This window comes from Triticum aestivum, chromosome 2B (assembly GCF_018294505.1).
Source record: "Triticum aestivum cultivar Chinese Spring chromosome 2B, IWGSC CS RefSeq v2.1, whole genome shotgun sequence".
In the NCBI taxonomy this organism is placed as follows: Eukaryota; Viridiplantae; Streptophyta; class Magnoliopsida; order Poales; family Poaceae; genus Triticum; species Triticum aestivum.
Genome location: NC_057798.1, coordinates 87,223,671 through 87,244,129, shown reverse-complemented (window position 1 = coordinate 87,244,129; position 20,459 = coordinate 87,223,671). Strand labels below are relative to the sequence as shown.

Here is a 20,459-nt window from a genome sequence, read left to right as displayed (position 1 = left end):
CATCCTAGCCCTCATTGGAGGCGTTGAGGGGCATCCTGGATCGGATGATGGCGACGTCTTCATCGTGACCCCCATGGGGGCATCATCTTTGGAGACATTCATCGGCTGGACGGACATGTGGACGGCTTGGTGGTTGGGTGTCGGTAGGTAGTGGTGCTTCATCCTACACATCAATGACGGCGGATCTCGGCGGCGTGGCGCAGTGGAGACTCGGCGTCCAATGGGTGGCTATGGACTCATGCAGGAGGACGACGCCATCTGCCGTCGTGGTGGCGTCGATGGCAGAGAGGCCTGGCAAGGTCGATGCGTCAGTATGTGATCTGAGGATGGATCGATGGACGAAGGAGGTGACGGCCATTGCAGCGTGCGCATGTAGTGCCCACTGAAAGTGCGCCGGATCGGTGTGTTGCCCAATTCAGATATATGGCTTGGATGGGGCATCCGGCATATTAGATGTTAGGTGTTGGTGCGATGTCTGTTTGGTATTAGGCTCGGACATTCGACACCCCTTCATCACAGGGATAGGAGTAACGACAGGTGTTGCCTACTGATGTATTACCTTTGTAAGGGCCTTGTGAATAATTAATAAAAGGACAGTGCTGAAATCCGGACGACTGGACCATAGTAACATATCCGAACGCATGTATGCATGCATGCTAGCTTCCGAGTTGTTTGTATTTTCTTTTTGCGGTGTCCATCGGGTTAGCTTAAGTAGAAACTCCTAATTAGATGCATACAGGAAAAAGACAAAATTGATGATGTCAGCAGATTCTTTTTCAAAACTGGAAATTCAAAATGTTTTGTAGCTCAAACCATCGACCGATTTGAAAAACTGGCTTCACATAAAAGATTCGTAGCGACGAGACCTTCAAAACTAGATCCTATGTTGGTATGTTTCGATAACTTTTTTTTCGGGTAAAATGTTACCAGGCATGTACTACGTAAGTTATCATGCCTGTGACACATAAGTTACCAAGTTGTTTTCATAGAAAATACCGGGAATGAAAAATGATCTTTAACCTTTCTTCCCACGTGTACAAGTATGCACGCATTACATAACAAAATGCTCGATCGGTGTACATACCCGCGTACATGATGAAGATCTTCATCTTGGAGAGATCCAGCACAGGAGTAGGCAAGCGGCTGATGCGAACACACAACATCTCAAACCGTCGCTCTGATCAAAAAAACTGTTTTCACATAAAAGATTCGTCGAGACAAGATCTTCGAAACTAGATCCCATGTTGGTATGTACCGATGAATTTTTTCCAGGTAAAAAGTTACCATGCATGTTCTACGAAAGTTATTTTTGTTGTTTACACACGAATTACCGGGACATAGAAAATGGTTCCTTTGATCTTCTCTCCACATGCATATTCACGCATGCCCTAGAGGACGAAAAATGCTAATGTCAGGGAAGATTCCACCGAAATTCAAAAAAGTTGAAATGTTTTGTAACTCAAACTTTCACTTCGATATAAAAATTATTTTCACATAAAAAATTCATTGAGACGACACCTTCGGAACTAGATCTCATGTTTGTAGGTTTCGATAGCTTTTTTCGGCCAAAAAGTTGTCAGACATGGGCCAACTAACTTACCAGCCCTGTTGTGTGTGTATTACCAAGCTATTCACACATAGTTACCGAAGGATGTTTTTCAGACAAATCCCACCCGCCTTCCTAGTCAAAAGTTATCACACCTGGTGCATGTGAGTTATCACTAAGTTGTGCATGTATTACCATGCTATTTACACATGAGTTACCGGGGCAAACTTATCACCGTATTTGTACGTAAGCTATTAGGTCTGCGGTGCATAAATTACCATGTAATTTGCACAAAAATTTCCGGGGGTATGTTTCCTCAACTATATTATTGTGCATCAAAAGTTATCAACGTGTTGCACCCAAGTTATCAGATCTATGGTGCATTAATTACCATGCTATTTATACAGAAGTAATCAAGGGAATATTACAACAACCCGGCCCCACCTCGCCAAAGTTATTACAGTGTTTGTACGCAAGTTATCAGGTGTGTGATTCATAAATTACCATGCTCTTCACACATAAATTATCAGGGGTATGTTTTCAACAACAACACCCGTCCGAGGGTATGTTTCAACCAATTTTCCCTTGCAGTAAGTTACCACGGTGTTTGTATGTAAGTTATCAGGTTTGTGGTTCATGTAAGTTCAACACTTAGTCCTCCCGCCGCCGTCGTGGGATGCCGGCGGTGCTCGGCGAGAAGGAGCGGTTCCTCCAGTGGGTGTACCATCGGTCACTTACGACAGCGGAGAAGGACGTCAGGCGGCTCCGGATGATAAACGCCAAGGCACTCCGGCTCCGCATTGAGCAGTCCAAGCGGGAGGCAGCGGAGGCGACGAGGTTGGCGAAAGTCAAGCGTAAGCAGGACCGCGTCGTCAGACGCTTGAAGGGTGACATCGTCATTTCCTCTTCCTCCAATGACGACGGTTCCGGCAACGACCCACCTCCTGCCACGGACCCCTATATCAGCGTCGACGACCGAAAGGGCCAAGGACCGGCGAGGAAATGGTGAAGCTCGATCCTCTATCCGTTTCTATAATCTAGATTGTACTACTAACCTAGTTAGAATTTGTCAGACGGCTGAACTTTTGGTGATGTTTAGATGTGAATTATGCCCGTTTGCTGTCGATTTATATGTCTATTTTCTGTCGAATTTGTTCGTTTGATGATCTACGTACTATAAGTTTCGTTGCATATTTTAGTATGGATATAGAATGCTGGATATGAGATATGCGGCTGTGGACGCAACCATTTGAGGACTACCCGGTCACTATCCACGGACAAGCCTGGGCGCACCTGCGGGCGTATAGAGTGCCGGTTTCGGTAAGTCCTGTTGTAGATGCTCTTAAATGATATTAGTGTGATTTTTTCCAAGTCAGAGTATAGTTTCAAAAGGCTAAACGATGAATGATTTGAGCATCTGTAATTACCGGCGTTAGAAAAAGCTAGGAAACTCAAAAGGAATTGTACGTGGTTGCTAACCAGTAACAAAGTCAACGTCAAATAGTTTGGCTTTTCCTAGCTAACAGGCAACAATCGAACAGAAAGACAGATGGCTATCAGCGCTGTATGTTTAAGCCAGCGTCGAGAACCTTCCGCCGCACGATGCGCATCTGACGTCTTTGACCTCGATCTGAAGCAAATTACACTGAGAACCATATTAATTGTTTTCTTCCTTCAATTGTTCGCCACTTGTCACGGCATAAAACTTACATAGAACAAGAAGAATGAAGGGGAATGGACGCATGCAAATACGCCAACTATACAAGGTTTTAAAGACCGCCATGACCACTTGTTGCGAACAGCAAGATCTACTAACAATTGAAGGAACATCAGCTCGGGAAACACCCCAAGCAACACGCTTGCAACCCTTCACCATCAATCCAGAGAGTTAGAAAACCCAGACCTTGTCGCAGAACAAACTGACAAAAGGGCAGAAGTCGCCGTACCAAGATCCAACCAGTTGATCGCCTGATAAGCACACCAACAGCCAAGAATCAGAAAGACCTAACAAATCTGGCAGCATCTACCTCATTGGGCCTTCGCCAGCGTCCGATCGAGGTCGGCGAGGTACGCCGAGGAAACATTATTCCAGTACGGCATTTGTCGCACCACCTTGATGATGCCATAAGTAACCTAAGGGAAAACAAGGACATGTAAGAACTAAAATCTAAGAAAAAACGGATCCTCACCTCTCTTAGCACCATTGGACGAGGAAAAAGGGGGCCGAGACAGTGGTGCAAAGGGAATCCTAGGCAAGCATGGAAAATCTATACAGTAAGAAAGGTTCTAGTGTCCCCTGAAAAGTTAGTTAATCGGTGATGCGTGACTATCCTATTTATCGCTTATAACGAAGGCTACTTGCTTTTTTTTTGTTAAACGGTACAAATTGTGCACCTAGTGCCCATGGGCCAGCCTAGTACGGTCTACAGTTGATTTTTCTTCATGTATCATGTATGTATTCGTCTGGTTTCTTCCAATTCGATAGTTTTTACCGTCCATTTTTTTTCTTCCCGCTTTCTCTTTTTTGTTTTCATTTTCTCTTTTGTGTTTATTTTTTATTTCATTTTTTGCTTCCGCATCTGGGTTTTCAGCGATTTTTGTCAGGCTTTCTTTTATTTGTTTTCTTCCTTTTCTTCTTTTTTGTTTTTTCTTGCTTCACTTTTCTTCTGATTTCTAAATTCATGACCACTTCAGAGTTCGTGGATATTTTTAAAAATTCCATGAGAATTTTTCTAAAATAAATAATCATTTCTTAAAATCCATAAGCATTTCAAACATAAACAGTTAAAAAAATCATGAACATCATCTTAAAATTCATATTTTTTCTAATTCACAAACTTTTTCTAAATCCACGAACATTGTTTAAAACCCACGACATTTTTTGGATTCACAGAATTAAATTTCTCAAAACAACGGGTTCTTTTCAAAGGATGGTGTTGCCGAGTTTTTTCTAACCAATTTTCTGTTTCGGAGCAAACTACAGCAGACGATTTTCTCGGCGGTAGGAAGGAGTTCGACATTGGTTCGGGGTAGGGGAAGAGAGAAGGAGCGTTATTTGGGCTGGCCTGGTGCACGTTGTACCGTCAATATGATGCATGCGGCGAAGAAAACGTAGAAACTAAATGGCGCTTATAGCACAACTTATAGCTATTTTCGTACGCAGTGCTCACACCAGAACTCTTCTTTAGTTTGCACTGGCCTGTCCATTTTTTCTTTTTCCCTCACTGGTATCGGGAATGTGCTAGAAAATTCTCTTTCATTATTGGGGTTGAGTTTTCTCTGTTGTTTTATAACAGGTTTTGTTTGATATTTTGTTTTTAAATTGTTTATATTATTTTTATAAATTTAATTTTCATGAACTGTTATTTCTCAATTTCGCGAACTCTTTAGAAAATCATGAACAATTTTATAATTCACGAAATCATTCTCAATTCGTGATTTTTTTTCAAATCCATGAATATTTTCCAAAATCATGATTATTTCTAAATTCTTTAACTTTTTCAAAATTCATGTACTTTTTATAATTTCAAGAAACTTTTTCGAATTCTTGGAATTTTTTTAATCCATGAGCTTTTCCAAATCCGTGAACATTTTATGAATCCGCGAAATTTTTCCAATTTCACAAAAAAAAACATGACTTTTTTCAAAGTTAACGGTCAAGCGGTCCGTGGTCGACCTGGTCAATCATGAACCGAGGGAATGAGGCCTGTGACAAGCAAGCTACCCACTCGCATTCTTGGGCCAGCCCTTGCGGGCAGTCGTGTGAATGTTGCTTCGCTATCGAAGCAAGAAACGTAATGATAAAAACGATTTGTGATTTGAACGAACGGTTCAAGAGATAAAACGTTCTGAAAAATTGAATCTATGAAGAAAACACAAACATACTCACCATGCCTCCCGTGCGTGGGGAGAAATCCCAACAAAACTCTGGGTTGCGACGAGTGTCGCAAATGACTTGTCACAACGCAGTGGGCATCTTGTCAGAACTAGAGGTGTGAGTGACCTTTGAAAGGGGCAGTCCTTAATTCTTAATTAGTGATTTCAGAGGTCGCAGCGATACATCAACCAAGCTGAATAATTACTCTATCAAGCCGGTTCGGTAGCTGATTCTCTTCTAAACGGGACATCAAAGTTCTACATATGTGCATGTCTCCAGGATACAAAGAACTTGTGACCTCTATCTATGTGCTACTCCCATGCCAAGCTGTCAAAATCATCTTCCAAACAATGATTCCAGATTGGTTGCTGCACAGAACAAAGACGGAAACCGAAGTGGAGTTCCTTTTTTCTTTCTTTTTTTGAGTGGAGTGGAACCAATGTGGAGTTCTAGTGGCCCAAATATGATACAAAGACTGAAAGAAAGATATTTATGGGTGGCAAGTGTAGTATTCTCCTTTTTACTCTATGTACCATGAAAATCAACCGAGCAGAAATCTGGGTTGCCAAACACCATGCTAACTACTTTAGTAGCACAACGCGGTTCCTGAGTGAGTAGCGGTGTGCATACCGTAGCATAGCTTCGTTTACACATGGTGCGATGGTGATATCGTCAGGTTTACATGTCGTAGCTTTGTTTGCACATGGTGATATCACCTCATGGTGCCGCACGAGAACTATCATCTTCTTTATGTAATGGTTGTTTCAGACTTTCAGTACCGGACCAAGAAACTTACTGCAGGATCGTTTCTCGTGGAGGGGCAGCAGCACGGAGCGCTACGGCGATCATGCGCCGGTGCCTGAAGAACATGCCCTGGGAGTGCTGTTGCAGTTTATGAAGATGAAGTTCGTTTTCCAGTCAGTTACTTCCAAACACCAAGTCCAGCCTTGTCCACAGACCACAACAAAATCGACAATGCAGTAGTACTTGTTCCCAACTAATACAGGGTTTGCCGACAGAAGAAAAAGTACACTGTCGATCAGTCATCCTGCAACGGCGAAAGCTTTGCAATCCCAGCTGCTGCGACTCTTGCTCGTGTGCCTCGCTCGTACCCAGCGACCATCACAGCACAAATCAAACAAAAAAGCTTTACCAAAAGGATCATCAGGCCACTCCATGTCACCATCTAGCTAGCAGCCTACCACATTCTGAACTACTTGGTGCAGAGGTCTGAACTCTGAAGCAATGGAACCTAAAGAGAAACACATCGACTTGGGTTCTACAGCTAACCTGTTTTAATTCATATGTTCCTCGTATGCTCAACATGTCCGGCGAACAAGCAGATGATCACAGAGCGCTATGACGATCACGCGCCATTGCCTGAAGAGCATGCCTGAGTGCTCTTGCAGTTCATGAAGATGAAGTTCATGCTACTGTCGGTTACTTCCTAACACCAAGTCCAGCCTTGTCCACAACAAAATCAGCAATGCAGTACTTGTTGCCAAGTAATACAGGGTTTGCCGACAGAAGAAGAAGTGCACTGTCGATCAGTCATCCCGCAACGGCGAAAGCTTTGCAATCCCAGCAGAACAGCTGCCACTCTTGCTCGTGTGCCTCGCTCGTACCCAACGGCCATCACCACACAAATCAAGCAAATAAGCTTTACAAAAAGGATCATCAGGCCACTCCATGTCACCATCTAGCTAGCAGCCTACCACATTCTGGACGCCTTGGCACTACTACTCCGGTCCTTCGTCTCCTCACACCTCGGCTACCTGCCCCCTACAGACTCCGCAGGTCCAGCCCCAGCCCCAGCGCCATCTTCTCGCCCCACCACGACCCGCCTCCACGCCATTGTTGTCGAACGAGGGTTTTGGGGCTTGGGCGGCGGATGCGAGGACGGGTCCTTGCATGCCTCCAGGGCCAGCTTCTCGTGCTTCAGGCACCAGCACAGTGTCCCCCGCTCCCTGTGGTGTGCCTGCATTGCAAAAGGGAACACCCCTGAATGAACACAAGCTGTAGCTAATTTTCAGTTGTCTGACGTCTTCACTGAACGTACGTGTTCTCCCTTCTTTTTTGGCCAAAATGGTGCATCAGGATTTGTAATGGGATATGGGAATGGTGTGATGTATATTGCTTTCATGCGAGTATTGGTGCTCAACGATTGGAAAGGGAAACAAGATGGGAGGCATAAATCCTACTGTACTTGGAAACACTACTGATGTGCACATTATATCTCCGCGCAGATAACTAATAGCTGCCATGTGCATACACATTACTACTTGCCTGCATTGCACAAGATCACGCCTTCAGGGCCAGCTTCTCGTGGTTCAGGCACCGGCACAATGTCCTCCGCTTCCTGGATGTCAGCATGGGGTGTGGCTGCATTCCACAATGATACATCATTAAATGGACCTATTGCTAGATCTAAGTTGTCTGACATCTCCACTTGATGCTGCACACTAGTACTAAACTAAGGCTGAGCTTACTCTTTTTTATGTTATGCAACTACTAGTCTGTAGCTAGGTTATATATGAAGTGACCTTCAGATGAGAAATGGTTGTCTGACCTTCGACGACGAAAGAGGGGGTCGGAGCTCGGGCAGCCGCTGCAACAACAGATCCTTGCACACCTCCAGGGTTAGCTTCTTGTAGTTCAGGCACCGGCACATCATCCCCCTCTCCCTGGACGTCACCATGGGGTGTGCCTGCATGCAGAAGGATACACCATTAAAGGGAGCTATTGCTTAGTTTTGGTTGTCTGACACATTCACTTAATATTGCGCTCTACTAAGGCTGAACGTGCTCTCCTTTATGGCGTGCAACTACTAGTCTGTAGTTAGGTTATATATGAAGTGACCTTCATATGAGAATGGTTATCTGACCTTCGGCGTCAAAACAGGGGTTAGGAGCTCGGGCGGCCGCTGCAACAACAGGTCCTTGCACGCCTCCAAAGTCAGCTTCTGGTAGTTCAGGCACCGGCATATCATCCCCCACTCCATGGACGTCGGCATGGGGTGTGCCTACGCGCACAAGGATACACAATTAAATGGAGTTATTGCTAATTTTTGGTTGTCTAACATTTTCACTTAATGTTGCACACTGCTAAGGCTGAACTTACTCTCTTATATGGTGCACAATTATTAGTCTGTAGCAGGTTATATACGAAGTGACCTTCAGATGAGAATGGCTAGATGTAGATTGAAAAGCTTAGTAATGTGATTGAGAATTAAGAAAGTTGCAGGCAACTTATGAAGAGAGAACCCGGTATCAAATCCAGCAATCATGTACTCACAAATTCAACCAAGTTCTGTAAACATTTCTTATTAATGATATTAGCACAGTCAAGCTCAATCATGCTGCAAACAGGGAAATTTTGTAGTGATCATCAATTTGTGTGTTTCCATGCTTCAAGTGAAGGGTGTGGATGATGTTGGATAAACAGCAACTAGTATTTCCTGAGGGCCAAAGGCCATTACATATACATGTATGTCAAAGTGCAGAAAACCCCTTATACAATGGGGATATACCGAAAAGGGACTATACACATCTAACACCCCCCTCAAACTCATGGTGGATCAACAACACGGAGTTTGGAGAGGAAAAAGCCGTGTTGCGCTCGAGTTTGTGCCTTGGTGAAGAAGTCCGCCAACTGTAACTCAGAGGGCACATAGTGAAGAGCGAGTCTGATCCTGCACAGCAGCACGCACAAAGTGGGCATCCACACCGATGTGCTTGGTGAGCTCATGCTTCACCGGGTCACGCGCAATACTGATGGCGCCAGTACTGTCGGACAGTAAGGGAGTCGAGGTAGTAGCAGACACACCAAAATCCTCAAGTAACCACCGTAACCAGATCACCTCAGCCGTCAACATAGCCATGGCTCGCAACTCAGCCTCTGTACTCGAGCGAGAAGCTGCAGTCTGTTTCTTTGTCTTCCAGGCAATGAGAGAGCCACCAAGAAAGACACAATAAGCAGACAGCGAGCGTCGATCAGAGGGATCACTAGCCCAGGTAGCATCAGAGTAGGCCTGGAGCTCAAGAGAGCTGGAGCGGGGAAAGAAAAGGCGCTGAGAGATCGTGCCACGAAGATATCGTAGAACACGGAGGAGATGACTATAGTGGACAGAGGTGGGGGCTGAAACAAACTGACTCAGGATGTGGACAGGATAGGAGATGTCAGGACGCGTAACAGCAAGATAGACAAGACTGCCAACAAGATGACGATAGCGAGTGGGATTAGGAAGAGGGTCACCATCGGTGGCACGAAGCTGAACGTTGAGCTCCATAGGAGTCACAACTGTGCGCTCATCACCGAGAGCAGCGCGAGCAAGAAGATCCTGAATATATTTTTCTTGGGAGATGTAGAAGCCATCAGAGGTTGAGGAAATCTCAATCCCAAGAAAATATCGAAGAGGACCAAGGTCAGTCATGAGGAACTGGTCTCGAAGGCGAGCCTTAACAAAGGCAATGTACTCAGAGTCATCACCAGTGATGATCATGTCATCAACGTAGAGAAGGAGAAGAGTCCAACCACGAGGAGACGTGTGGACAAACAACGCGGGATCATGATCACTGGGCAAGAAACCAGCGGCAGTCACCACAGAGGCAAAGTGCTCAAACCAGGCGCGAGGGGCCTGTTTGAGACCATAGAGAGAGCAATGAAGTCTACAGACCATGACATCAGGAGCATAGTACCCCGGTGGTGGCTGCATATAGACCTCCTCACGTAACTCGCCCTTGAGAAAAGCGTTCTGAACATCAAGTTGAGAGATAGACCAATGACGAACAGAAGCTACGGCAAGGAGAGTGCGGACAGTGGTCATGTGGGCCACAGGAGCGAATGTCTCATCATAATCACGTCCCTGCTCCTGCTGAAAGCCACGAGCCACAAGCCAAGCTTTGTAACGCTCAAGAGAACCATCAGAGCGAGTCTTGACCTTGTAGACCCACTTGCAGGTGATGGGACGAACGCCAGAAGGGAGGGAAACTAGATCCCAAGTGCCAGAGCGCTCAAGAGCCGCAAGCTCTTCGGCCATCGCAAGTTGCCATTCAGGCTGAGTCATGGCAGTCCGATAGGAGGTGGGCTCAGCAAGAACGGAGAGACCGTACCAATCAGGAGAGTAGCGATCAGGCGGAGGGCGAGGCCGAGCACGGAGGTTGTGAACCGGGGTAGGAGTGAACAGAGGGTCACCAGAGGTGGAAGGCGCGTCAGACACGTCAGGGGAAGCATCCTCAGTACGAGGACGATGAGTATAGTGGAGAGAAAACAGTGAGAGAGGGCGACGAACGGGAGATGATGGTGGAGAGGTGGAGGAGGAGGAGGTGGAAGATGGGGTCCGTGGTGAAGGAGAAGGAAGGAGAGGTGCAGGAGGAGGAGGTGAAACATGGGGCACATAGTAGGGTGTATCGGGAAGAAGGAGAAAAGAAAGAAAGTCCACAGAGAAGCTCGAGGAAGAAGGACGTGGGTAGTAAGAGCGAGACTCGTCAAAGGTCACATCACGTGAGATGCGCAAGCGGCGACACAACAGGGTCCCAACAGCGATAGCCCTTGTGCTCATCACTGTAGCCAAGGAAAACGCACTCAACTGACTAAGCAGTCAGTTTGGTGCGTTCTCGCGGGGCAAGAAGGACATAACACACACATCCAAAGATACGAAGAGCTGAGTAGTCAGGAGATCGACCAGTGAGACACTCCATAGGAATACCACCCTGCAGAGCAGTCGATGGCTGAATGTTGATGAGATAGGTGGATGCAGAAATAGCCTCAGCCCAAAAGTGGGGTGGAAGAGAAGCGGCAATCATCAGCGCACGAGCCGTCTCAAGCAGATGACGATGCTTACGTTCGGCAACGCCATTCTGAGCATGAGCACCAGGACATGAGAACTGGGCAAGAGTACCCTGTTCTGCGAGAAAACCACGCAACAGCTGGGAGATATACTCTCTAGCAGAGTCAGCACGAAAAGTACGAATGGGCGTGGAAAACTGGGTGTGAACCATGGCAGCAAATCGTTTGTATATAGAGAGAACCTCGCTACGAGATTTCATAAAGTAGAGCCAAGTGTAGCGAGAGAAATCATCAATAAACAAAACATAGTAGCGATGACCACCTTTCGAATCAAAGGGAGCAGGGCCCCAGACATCAGAATGAACTAAGTCAAAAGGATGCTGAGATACAGACTCGCTAGTAGGATAAGGTAACTGAGTCTGTTTGCCAAGTCTGCAACCATTACAATGTAATGAAACATCTCCAGATACAGACCCTAAAAGGCCCTGACGAACTAAAGAAGACAAGCGAGAACCACATATGTGACCAAGGCGATGATGCCACTGCTGGAATGATGCAGATGAAGAGGCAGCAAGAGCATGAGAGCTGGCATATGAGGCAGCAGCGGAAGGAACACAAAGCCAGTCAACCTCCCAAAGGCCCTCAGACTCACGGCGCTGAGGGCCAGCACTAACCAGAGCCTGAGTGCGACGATCCTGAACAGAACAAGAGTCGGCATCAAGAATGACACGACAACCAGAATCAGTAAGTTGGGCAACGGAAAAAAGATTCATGGTAAGACGTGGAACATGAGACACACTAGGAACCGAAAAGGACGGAGTGGAAAGGATGCCACGACTAGTAACGGGAAGAGGTGTGCCATCGGCAGTGAGAACATTAAGAGGAAAATCAAGAGGTCGAAGAGAAGATAAAGCAGAAGAATCAGAAGACATATGAAAAGACGCTCCAGAATCCAGAACCCACAAGGATGTACCTGACTGAGTAGGCGTCGGCGGTGCCGGAGTGGTGGTGGCTGTCACAGCAGCAGCAGAACCCGTCGAGGAAGAACCAGATGAAGCTAACATGCGCTTGAGCCGCATAATATCCTGGTCAGTAAGCGACGAAGTCGAGGAAGGCGCACGAGTCCCACTGGAAGAAGAGCGCTTCATGTCTCTTCGCTTCTTGTGACAACCTGACTCTGGGTGACCTGGCCGGTTACAGTAGCCACAGAAGGTGTGCGAGCGCGACCGACCCTCTCCTGAGGAAGGGTGACCCGCCCCCCTGGAGGTGTGGGCAGAAGTGGTGGAGCAGAGAGCACAGGAGCATGGGCAGCAAGAACGGAAGGAACCACAAGCAGACCAGCAGACCAGAGGCGTGTCTCCTCAGCGCGAAGCTCTGCAAGCACCTCCGAAATAGGAACACGACCACGAGCGAGCAAGTGAGCACGGCGAGGCTCAAACTCAGACCGGAGGCGAGATAAGAACTCATGAACTCTCTGAAACTCCAAGTCAGACCTCGTAGTCTGGCAACAACGGCAAGTGCCACAAACAACTGTCCGCAGGGAGTCAAGCTGACGCCAGATGGCAGAGCACTGAGAGTAGAACTCATCAACAAACGAGCCATCCTGCTGAAGAGCATGCTCCTGACGCACTACAGAGAGGTATAGAGCATTGCCAGAGGGTTGATAGCGTTGACAGAGATAGGCCCACATCGCTGCAACAGTGCCGAGACCCATGAACTCCGAAGCAAACTGAGGGAGAACACTCGCAGTGAGGACAGCAACAGCACGAGCATCATCATTGCACCACTGAGTGTAAGCAGACAGATCATCCCGGTAGACAGAAAGAGCATCAGAATAGGCGGATACCTGCTGATCATAGGCAGCAACTGCAGCAGCATCAAGAGCCTTGGCTGCATCCCGATCAGCCTGAGAAGCATCAGCAGTAAGCACCGGCGGTACCGGCGGAACAGGAGCCACAGGAGCAACAGGGCATGGCGGACAGGAGACCTCGCCAGAGAGAACACCCCAAAACAGAAGTCCGCGCATGTGGATACGCATGAAACCCACAAACTCAGCATAATTGGTGCCATCAAAGATCACCGAGCACCGAGGAACATCCACATAGCCGGACGAAGACATGCTGATTTGCTTTTCTGCCTCTCTTTTTTTTTGGTCAACGCCGAACACAAGGGGCCCGAATGGCAGGCGAGAGGAGCCCCGCTCACGAGCAACGCGAGGGGGCAGCAGCGCTCGAGGAGGCTTGCTGCTGGAACGAGGCCAGGCAGCAGCGGCCAATAAAGAGCAGCAGCAGCCCCGATCCGCGGCGAGCAGGGGCGCACCAGCCGGATCCAGCGGAGCAGCAGTAGCCCGGACCGGATCCAGCGGATGCCAAGCACCAGCGACCGGGCACGGGACGAGCAGGTCCCGGCCGGATTCGTGATAAGAGGCGGACGAGCGGCAAGGAGGACCCCGGTCGTGCACGGAACGAGCAAGTCTCGACCGGATTTCTGCGATAAGCGACTGAGCCTGCCCCGGCAAATCCGCGACGAGGAGAACCGGGCAGAGCACGGGTCGGGGGCGGCCTGAAGCGGGCAGCGAGCAGCGTCAGCCGGACGGTAACGGGACGGAGCGAATCGGGGGAAGAGAGCTAGCACGGAATTGCAGCGTGCAGGAGAGGGAGGAATCTAACATCTGATACCACGTTGGATAAACAGCAACTAGTATTTCCTGAGGGCCAAAGGCCATTACATATACATGTATGTCAAAGTGCAGAAAACCCCTTATACAATGGGGATATACCGAAAAGGGACTATACACATCTAACAGATGAGAGGGAAATTAAAAAGAGGAGCACCTACATAAAGGAAAGGAAGATGATTAAAGGAAGAAAAAAACAGTTGCACATAGAAAGTACCAATGACAATCCGGCAGAAGAGTCCTAGGTTCCATTGCAACAGTACTAATTTTTAGTTTTCTGACATCTTCACTTAACATAGGGGTCTATCCTTTTTGGGGGGCCCAAAAGGTGCATAAGGATTTGTGATTGGGATATGGGAATGGTGTGCTGTATCTTCTTTTTTTTTAAAGAAAAGGTAGACCATTGTCTACCTTATGCATTCAAAATGGGGCAGGGCCCGAATGACAACAGTCAAATTACATGAAGGTGGTGTTAACGCTGTACGAAAGTACAGCAGGCCGCCACCAAGCCTAACAAGTTAGGAGGAGGTAGGAGAGAAAACGTTTGCGTGGGTCATCAGTTTGGTCCTATCTATCTCCTTATTGGCACGGTTGCTCCAGAGTCTGAGCGTCTGGGATATTTCATTTAGGATTCTTCTTGTGGTCCAAATCTCATTACGGAAAAAGTGTGTTGTATATTGCTTGCGTATGATTATTGCTCCTCACCGATTGGGAAGGAAAACAAGATGGGAGGCATAAATCCTACTTGGAAAGACTACCGATATGCTCATCATATCATGGTACAGATAACTAACAGCTGCCATGTGCATACACATTACTACTTGCCTGCATTGCACAAGGTCACGCCTTCAGGGCCAGCTTCTCGTAGTCCAGGCACCCGCACAGCGTCCCCCGCTTGCCGTAGGACATTGGCATGGGCTGCGGCTACATTGCACAAGGATACATCATGAAATAGACACAAGTTATTGCTGATTTTCAGTTGTCTGACATCTTCACTTGATGTTGCATACTACAAAGGCTAGCTTACTCTTTTTAATGGTGTGCAACTATTAGTCTGTAGCTAGGTTATATTTGAAGTGACCTTCGGACGAGAATGGCTGTCTGACCTTCGACGACGAACAAGGGGTTTGAAGCTCGCGCGGCCGCTGGAATGACAGGTCCTTCCATGCCTCCAGAGTCAGATTCTCGTAGTTGAGGCACTGGCACATCAACCCCCGCTCGCTGGATGTCAGCATGGTGTGTGCCTGCACGCAGAAGGATACACCATTAAATGGAGCTGTTGCTAATTTTTGGTTGTCTGATATTTTCACTTAATGTTGCACACTACTAAGGCTCAACTTACTCTCTTTTATGGTCTGGAACTACTAGGCTGTAGCTAGGTTATATATGAAGTGACCTTCAGATAAGAATGGCTATTTGACCTTCGGTGGCGAAACAGAAGGATGCACCACTAAGTCGAGCTATTGCTATTTTTTGGTAATCTGACACTTCCAATTAATGTTGCACACTACTATAGTCTGTAGCTAGGTTATATATTAAGTGACCTTCACATGAGAATGGTTATATGTTCATTGAAAGCTTAGTAATGTGATTGAGAATTAAGAAAGTTGCAGGCAACTTCGAAGAGAGAACCCGATATCAAATCCAGCAATCAAGTACTCGCAACATTCAACAAAGTTCTGTAAACATTTCTTGTTAATGATATTAGTACAGTCAAGCTGAATTATTCTGCACCAGAGCATTTTGCAGTGATCGTCAATTTGTGTATTTCCATGCTTCAAAGGAAGGGTGTGGACGAGAGGGAAATTAAAGAGAGGAGCACATACATGAAGGAGAGGAAGATGATTATAAAGGAGAAAAAAAACATTTGCACATAGAAAGCAAAGCAACAATGGCAATCGGGCAGAAGAGTCTTAGGTTACATTGCAGTAGTACGCTAAACAAAGACGATATCCTGGTTGTAAGATGAACAGACATCAATACCGAAGAGGGGTCGATTTGACAGATTAATGGCAGAATGAATCACAAAAGTGCACTGCCAACATGGGAAAATGTAAAAGGTTACGTCTGCATGCAGGCAAACAAAGCTGGGTTTTTGACAGGCATGGCAGAAGAAAGTACGCTGTAAATCACTATAGGTGAATTTATTTTTGTGTGGAACCTTAGTAACTTAGTATAGATGAAAAAAAAAGTGCCCCAACTTGCGGAGCTGCAGCTCAAGATATTTTGTGTGGAACCTTAGTAACTTAGTATATATATATAGGTGTGAACTAAAAACAATTTGGAATTTCGAAGGAAATAAAAAGAAATTGTGCAGACAAGGATGCCAAAATTCAGAAGAGTAGTTCTCTGAGACAAGTGTATTAATTCAGACATCAAATTTCAGTAGGTTGTATAGATTGACTTGATGACTTTGGAAAGAACTTCATTTATGCAGGATAGGATGAAAGGATATGGTCAAGTGACAAGGTTTTCAGATGTAACGGGCAAAGTACTACATGATACATTTGTCCATCATTAGCATCCCATGATAGTACTACCGATCTCAGTTCAGTTGCTTTGCAAAATTCCTGCTGGCGAATATGCATTATAAGGCACAACAGAAATTACAGTGATCGTTCAGATGCACATAATGAAATAATATCATTTTATTTGTCTTGCAAAATGTTTTGTGATTCAATATTTTATTTAACTTTACTATCAAGAATGATAAAAATTTCATACCACAGACCAAATAAGAATTTTGTACCTCAGATAAATTTTTATACGAAATCGATAATGCTGAGATAAATTTATAGGTGTGATGGTGACCAAAAAGAACTAGTGGACATGATAAGTCTTGGTTAACTGGAATAAATGTTTCTAAGGTGAATTAGTAGAAACGACCTAATTTAAGCTTGGATTCCTCTATTACTTTTGCCATAAAAATCAAAATAATTGTTGTAATTTAGTGTTTTTCACAATTTCAGATAACACTAAAATGATATTACTGATTTGCAAGATCATTGTTTTTCAGTTGTATAATTACCTTAAAATGGCAATCGGAACAGACAAAAGAAATTTAGCTTGTTCAGCTTTTGCACAAGCACAGAAAAGGCATCACTCACTAAACAGTGTAAACAATAACTATGATCACAATTACGAACCGGCAAGCATCAAACAAGCTGTGTGATGATAGCTATGAAGAAGGGAAGGAGGTAAGTGGGATGCAAGAGAAAAATTTACCAGTTGACACTGTCGGTGACGATAATAACGACGGTGGGAAGTTGCAGTATGCGTGTGTCTGTTTGGGAACTGCGGAACACACCCACTCAAGCTGGAATGTGTTAACGTCCTGCGTGAAACAACTTCGCCCGACCGACGAGGTTCCGCAATAATATATGAGCAAATGCCTCCCCACTGCACCCATGAGGCCGGACCCAGAATCCAGCGTGATTGGCTTCTCCATCTGCCACTGAGTGAACCTCCCACCATTGTTTCGCCAAACAGTATAAATAACGGGAGATGTGTCAGGCTTAGGCACAAACATCAGAATCATGCCTTGGTCTGCCTCTGCAATCACGACATCCTCACCCAGCTTTCTTTCACAGGGTGGGTGGTCCGCCACGGAGAACTCCATCCTCCGGATCTCAAGCACAAACAATTTCTCAGTGGAATATGAAAGCCAGTAGAAACAGCCATGGGCGTAATGGCGCATCAGGCGGTAAAACACATGCGCCGGTAACTCGAAGCCAGGCGACATCTCACTCCAAGTCAGTGATGGAACGATTCGCCATTGCTGTGTGCCCGAACAGAAGAGAAAGATCACCGGCTTAGTTGGGTGCAGCAGCATCCAGATCACCCTGAATGACGCCTCGTCCGTCGCAGCTGCCTCCTCGTCGTCGCCGGAAGGGACGAGGCAGGAGTCTTCGTGGCAGAACCCTTGTGCGCCCACAACCGAAGCGGCTAGGTCATCGGGGATCCGGGGAAGCAAGAGATAGTGCCGGTGCAAGGGGTCGCACACGACCATCTCATAGGAGGGAGATTCCAGCCCCGCGCCGCGACGGCGGGGGCGGGGGCGGGGCCTTTCGAGGAGTACCCAGCCGTCACGGACATCCTGCACGGACCAGGGCCGGTAGGGGGAGGGGGAGGGGAGGAAGTCGAAGGAGAAGTCGGCGGCGCGGGCGACGGCCCTGGCCGCGGGCGCGGAGGGGTGAGGCGGGACCGCGGGGTGGAAGCGAAGCCGCCCTGTGTCGAGGAAGCCGAGAAGGGGCGGGGGGTGGAGCTTGCGGAAGCGACGGGTGAAGGAGCGGCCGGCGATTAGGCGGCGGAAGGAGACGCAGGCGGCCGAGGCGCGGATGAGGTCGGCCGCGGTGGGGAGGCGGAGGAGGATTTCCACCAGAAGCTCGTCGGGGATCGCCGGCAAGGCCATTCTCTGGCCGTTCTCCGCCGTCGGTGGGGGCGGCGGCGGCGGCGGCGGCGGCTGTGTGTGCTGCTTTTCTTCCGAGGGGAATGTGTGTAGGTCTTTCCTCCCAGACCGAGTAGCAGCGAAACACAAGCAGAAAGGACTTTGGGCTGTTGGGCTCCGGCCAGAGGCTTGTACTGCAAAATACTACCTTATTTGTGTGTGTGTGTGTGTGTGTGTGTGTGTGTGTGTGTGTGTGTGTGTGTGTGTGTGTGTGTGTGTGTGTGTTTTCTATATCGGTTTTATCTGTTATTCAATTTTTTGTTTTTCTTCATTTTTCAAATCACATGCAATAATTTTCAAATACACGTTAAACATTTTCTATATGCAGGTTGAGCACTTTCAAGATACATGTTAAACATTTCTTAAAAACACTATGAACCTTTATCCGAAATACAAGTTGAAAATTTGTAAAATGCACATCGAACACTGTTTTAATACATAGTGAAGATTCTTAAACACAAGTTAAACATTATATCCAAATAAAAAAATTAGAAGAAAAGGGCTCTTGCCCCAGTTCCATTTCATAGAAATGAAACCACATAGTAGATTTATTACAGCTCGCGGGAGAGGATTGACACATCCTTCGGGCATTTTTCAGAAAAGTTCACTCCACTTAAACTCACTGACTGCGAAACTGAAACATATATCTAAACTCATAGTTCTTCCTCCCTCACTTCCCGCATATAAGGTCTCTACGATCACCCTTCCAGCAATAAACCGTTGAACACGCCAGTCCATCCTTCTGCCTTCTTCTTCATCAAGTGCTGCATCCACAGCTTCTTCTTCCTCAACCTGGCTCTGGCCAGATCAACAGAGGAGGTCGCCTGGCTGTCTCCCCCTAAAAACTATATATATTTTCAAACTATATATATTCACTGTCGTGAATATTAGTATTTTTTATAAACTTGGTCAATCTTAATGATAAACATAGAACTTCAAATACTATATATATATATGTATATATATATATATATATATTCCTTTTTGTTTTGTTTTTCACTTTTCCATTTATGTTTTATTTCATTATTTACTTCCGTGTCAGTTTTTTTCAGCGATTCTTGTAAGGTTTTTTATTTTGTTATCTTCTTTTTCCCTTTTTCTATTTTTTCCTGCATCAGTTTTCTTCTGGTTTCTAAATTCATGACCACTTTAAAGTTCGTGAGCTTTTAAAAATATTTCATGAGATTTTTTCTAAAATACGTAAACATTCCTTAAAATCCATGAACATTTCAAATTCATGAACTGTTCAAAAATCATGATCATTTTCTTTAAATTTGTGGTTTTTTCCAATTCCCAAACATTTTATAAATCTATGGGTTTTTTTTAAAAGCTACGGCATCTTTTTGATTCACAAACATTTAAATTTGTCAAAACAACTGCCTTTTCTCTTTGGGAGCGAAATACAATAGATGTTTTTCTCGGGGGAGGGAAGGAATTCAGCATCGGTGTTGGTAGGGGGAGAGAGAAGGAGCTTTATTTGGGCTAGCCCAGTGCATGTTATACCGTAAATATGACGCACTAGGCGAAGGATACGATGAAACACTGTTTGGCACTTCAGCACCATTTATAGTTGTTTTTGTCCGCAGAGCTCCAAAATCACTGATTGAGAAGTACTCTTTCTAAAGATCACTCCCACCTCTTTAGATTATGACAAGTGGCGTGTGCTGCATGTGCGCCACTTGTCGCAAACTGGGAGTTTTCCTTTTTTTCATAGATCCGTTTATTCAAAATGTTTTATCTCTTAAACCATCCGTCCAAATCTCGAAGCGTTTTTACCGTTGTATTTCTCGCGTCAAGGTCTTTAGAACTAGTTCTCAGGTTGATAGGTTTTGACAAACTTTTTTTCATGAATAATAGGCAGACGTGGATACTAGGACGGCAACGATCCTCGTGCTGACGCTCATCCTCAATGAGCACGTTGTCTAAGCTAGAGTCCTCCACTCGAAGACCAGCCCACTGGCCTACCCGCTCTCCACCGGTGGCTGCGCCTCTGCCGGCAACATCCAGCCACCTCAGGCCACGCCGATGAACCCAGCGGCTGAGGGCATGGACCTCTTTAGCGGCGGCAGTGCCTCCGCCGACAACTTCAAGCTCCGATTGCCTAGCCCGACCAGGCCACTGCGCC

The 20,459-nt window shown here is 46.3% G+C and overlaps 1 protein-coding gene across 1 annotated transcript; it reads right to left on the bottom strand.

Annotated features, from left to right (window-relative positions):
* Positions 1-6,903: 6,903 nt before the first annotated feature.
* Positions 6,904-18,434, bottom strand: LOC123043633 (uncharacterized). The gene is made up of 7 exons (XM_044466148.1): positions 17,113-18,434; positions 14,994-15,131; positions 14,713-14,811; positions 8,308-8,445; positions 7,993-8,130; positions 7,710-7,805; positions 6,904-7,401 (listed from the first exon to the last, which is right to left on the bottom strand). The coding sequence occupies exons 1-7, from the start codon at positions 18,296-18,298 to the stop codon at positions 7,184-7,186; spliced, it is 2,013 nt and encodes a 670-aa protein (XP_044322083.1). The 5' UTR covers positions 18,299-18,434; the 3' UTR covers positions 6,904-7,183.
* Positions 18,435-20,459: the final 2,025 nt, after the last annotated feature.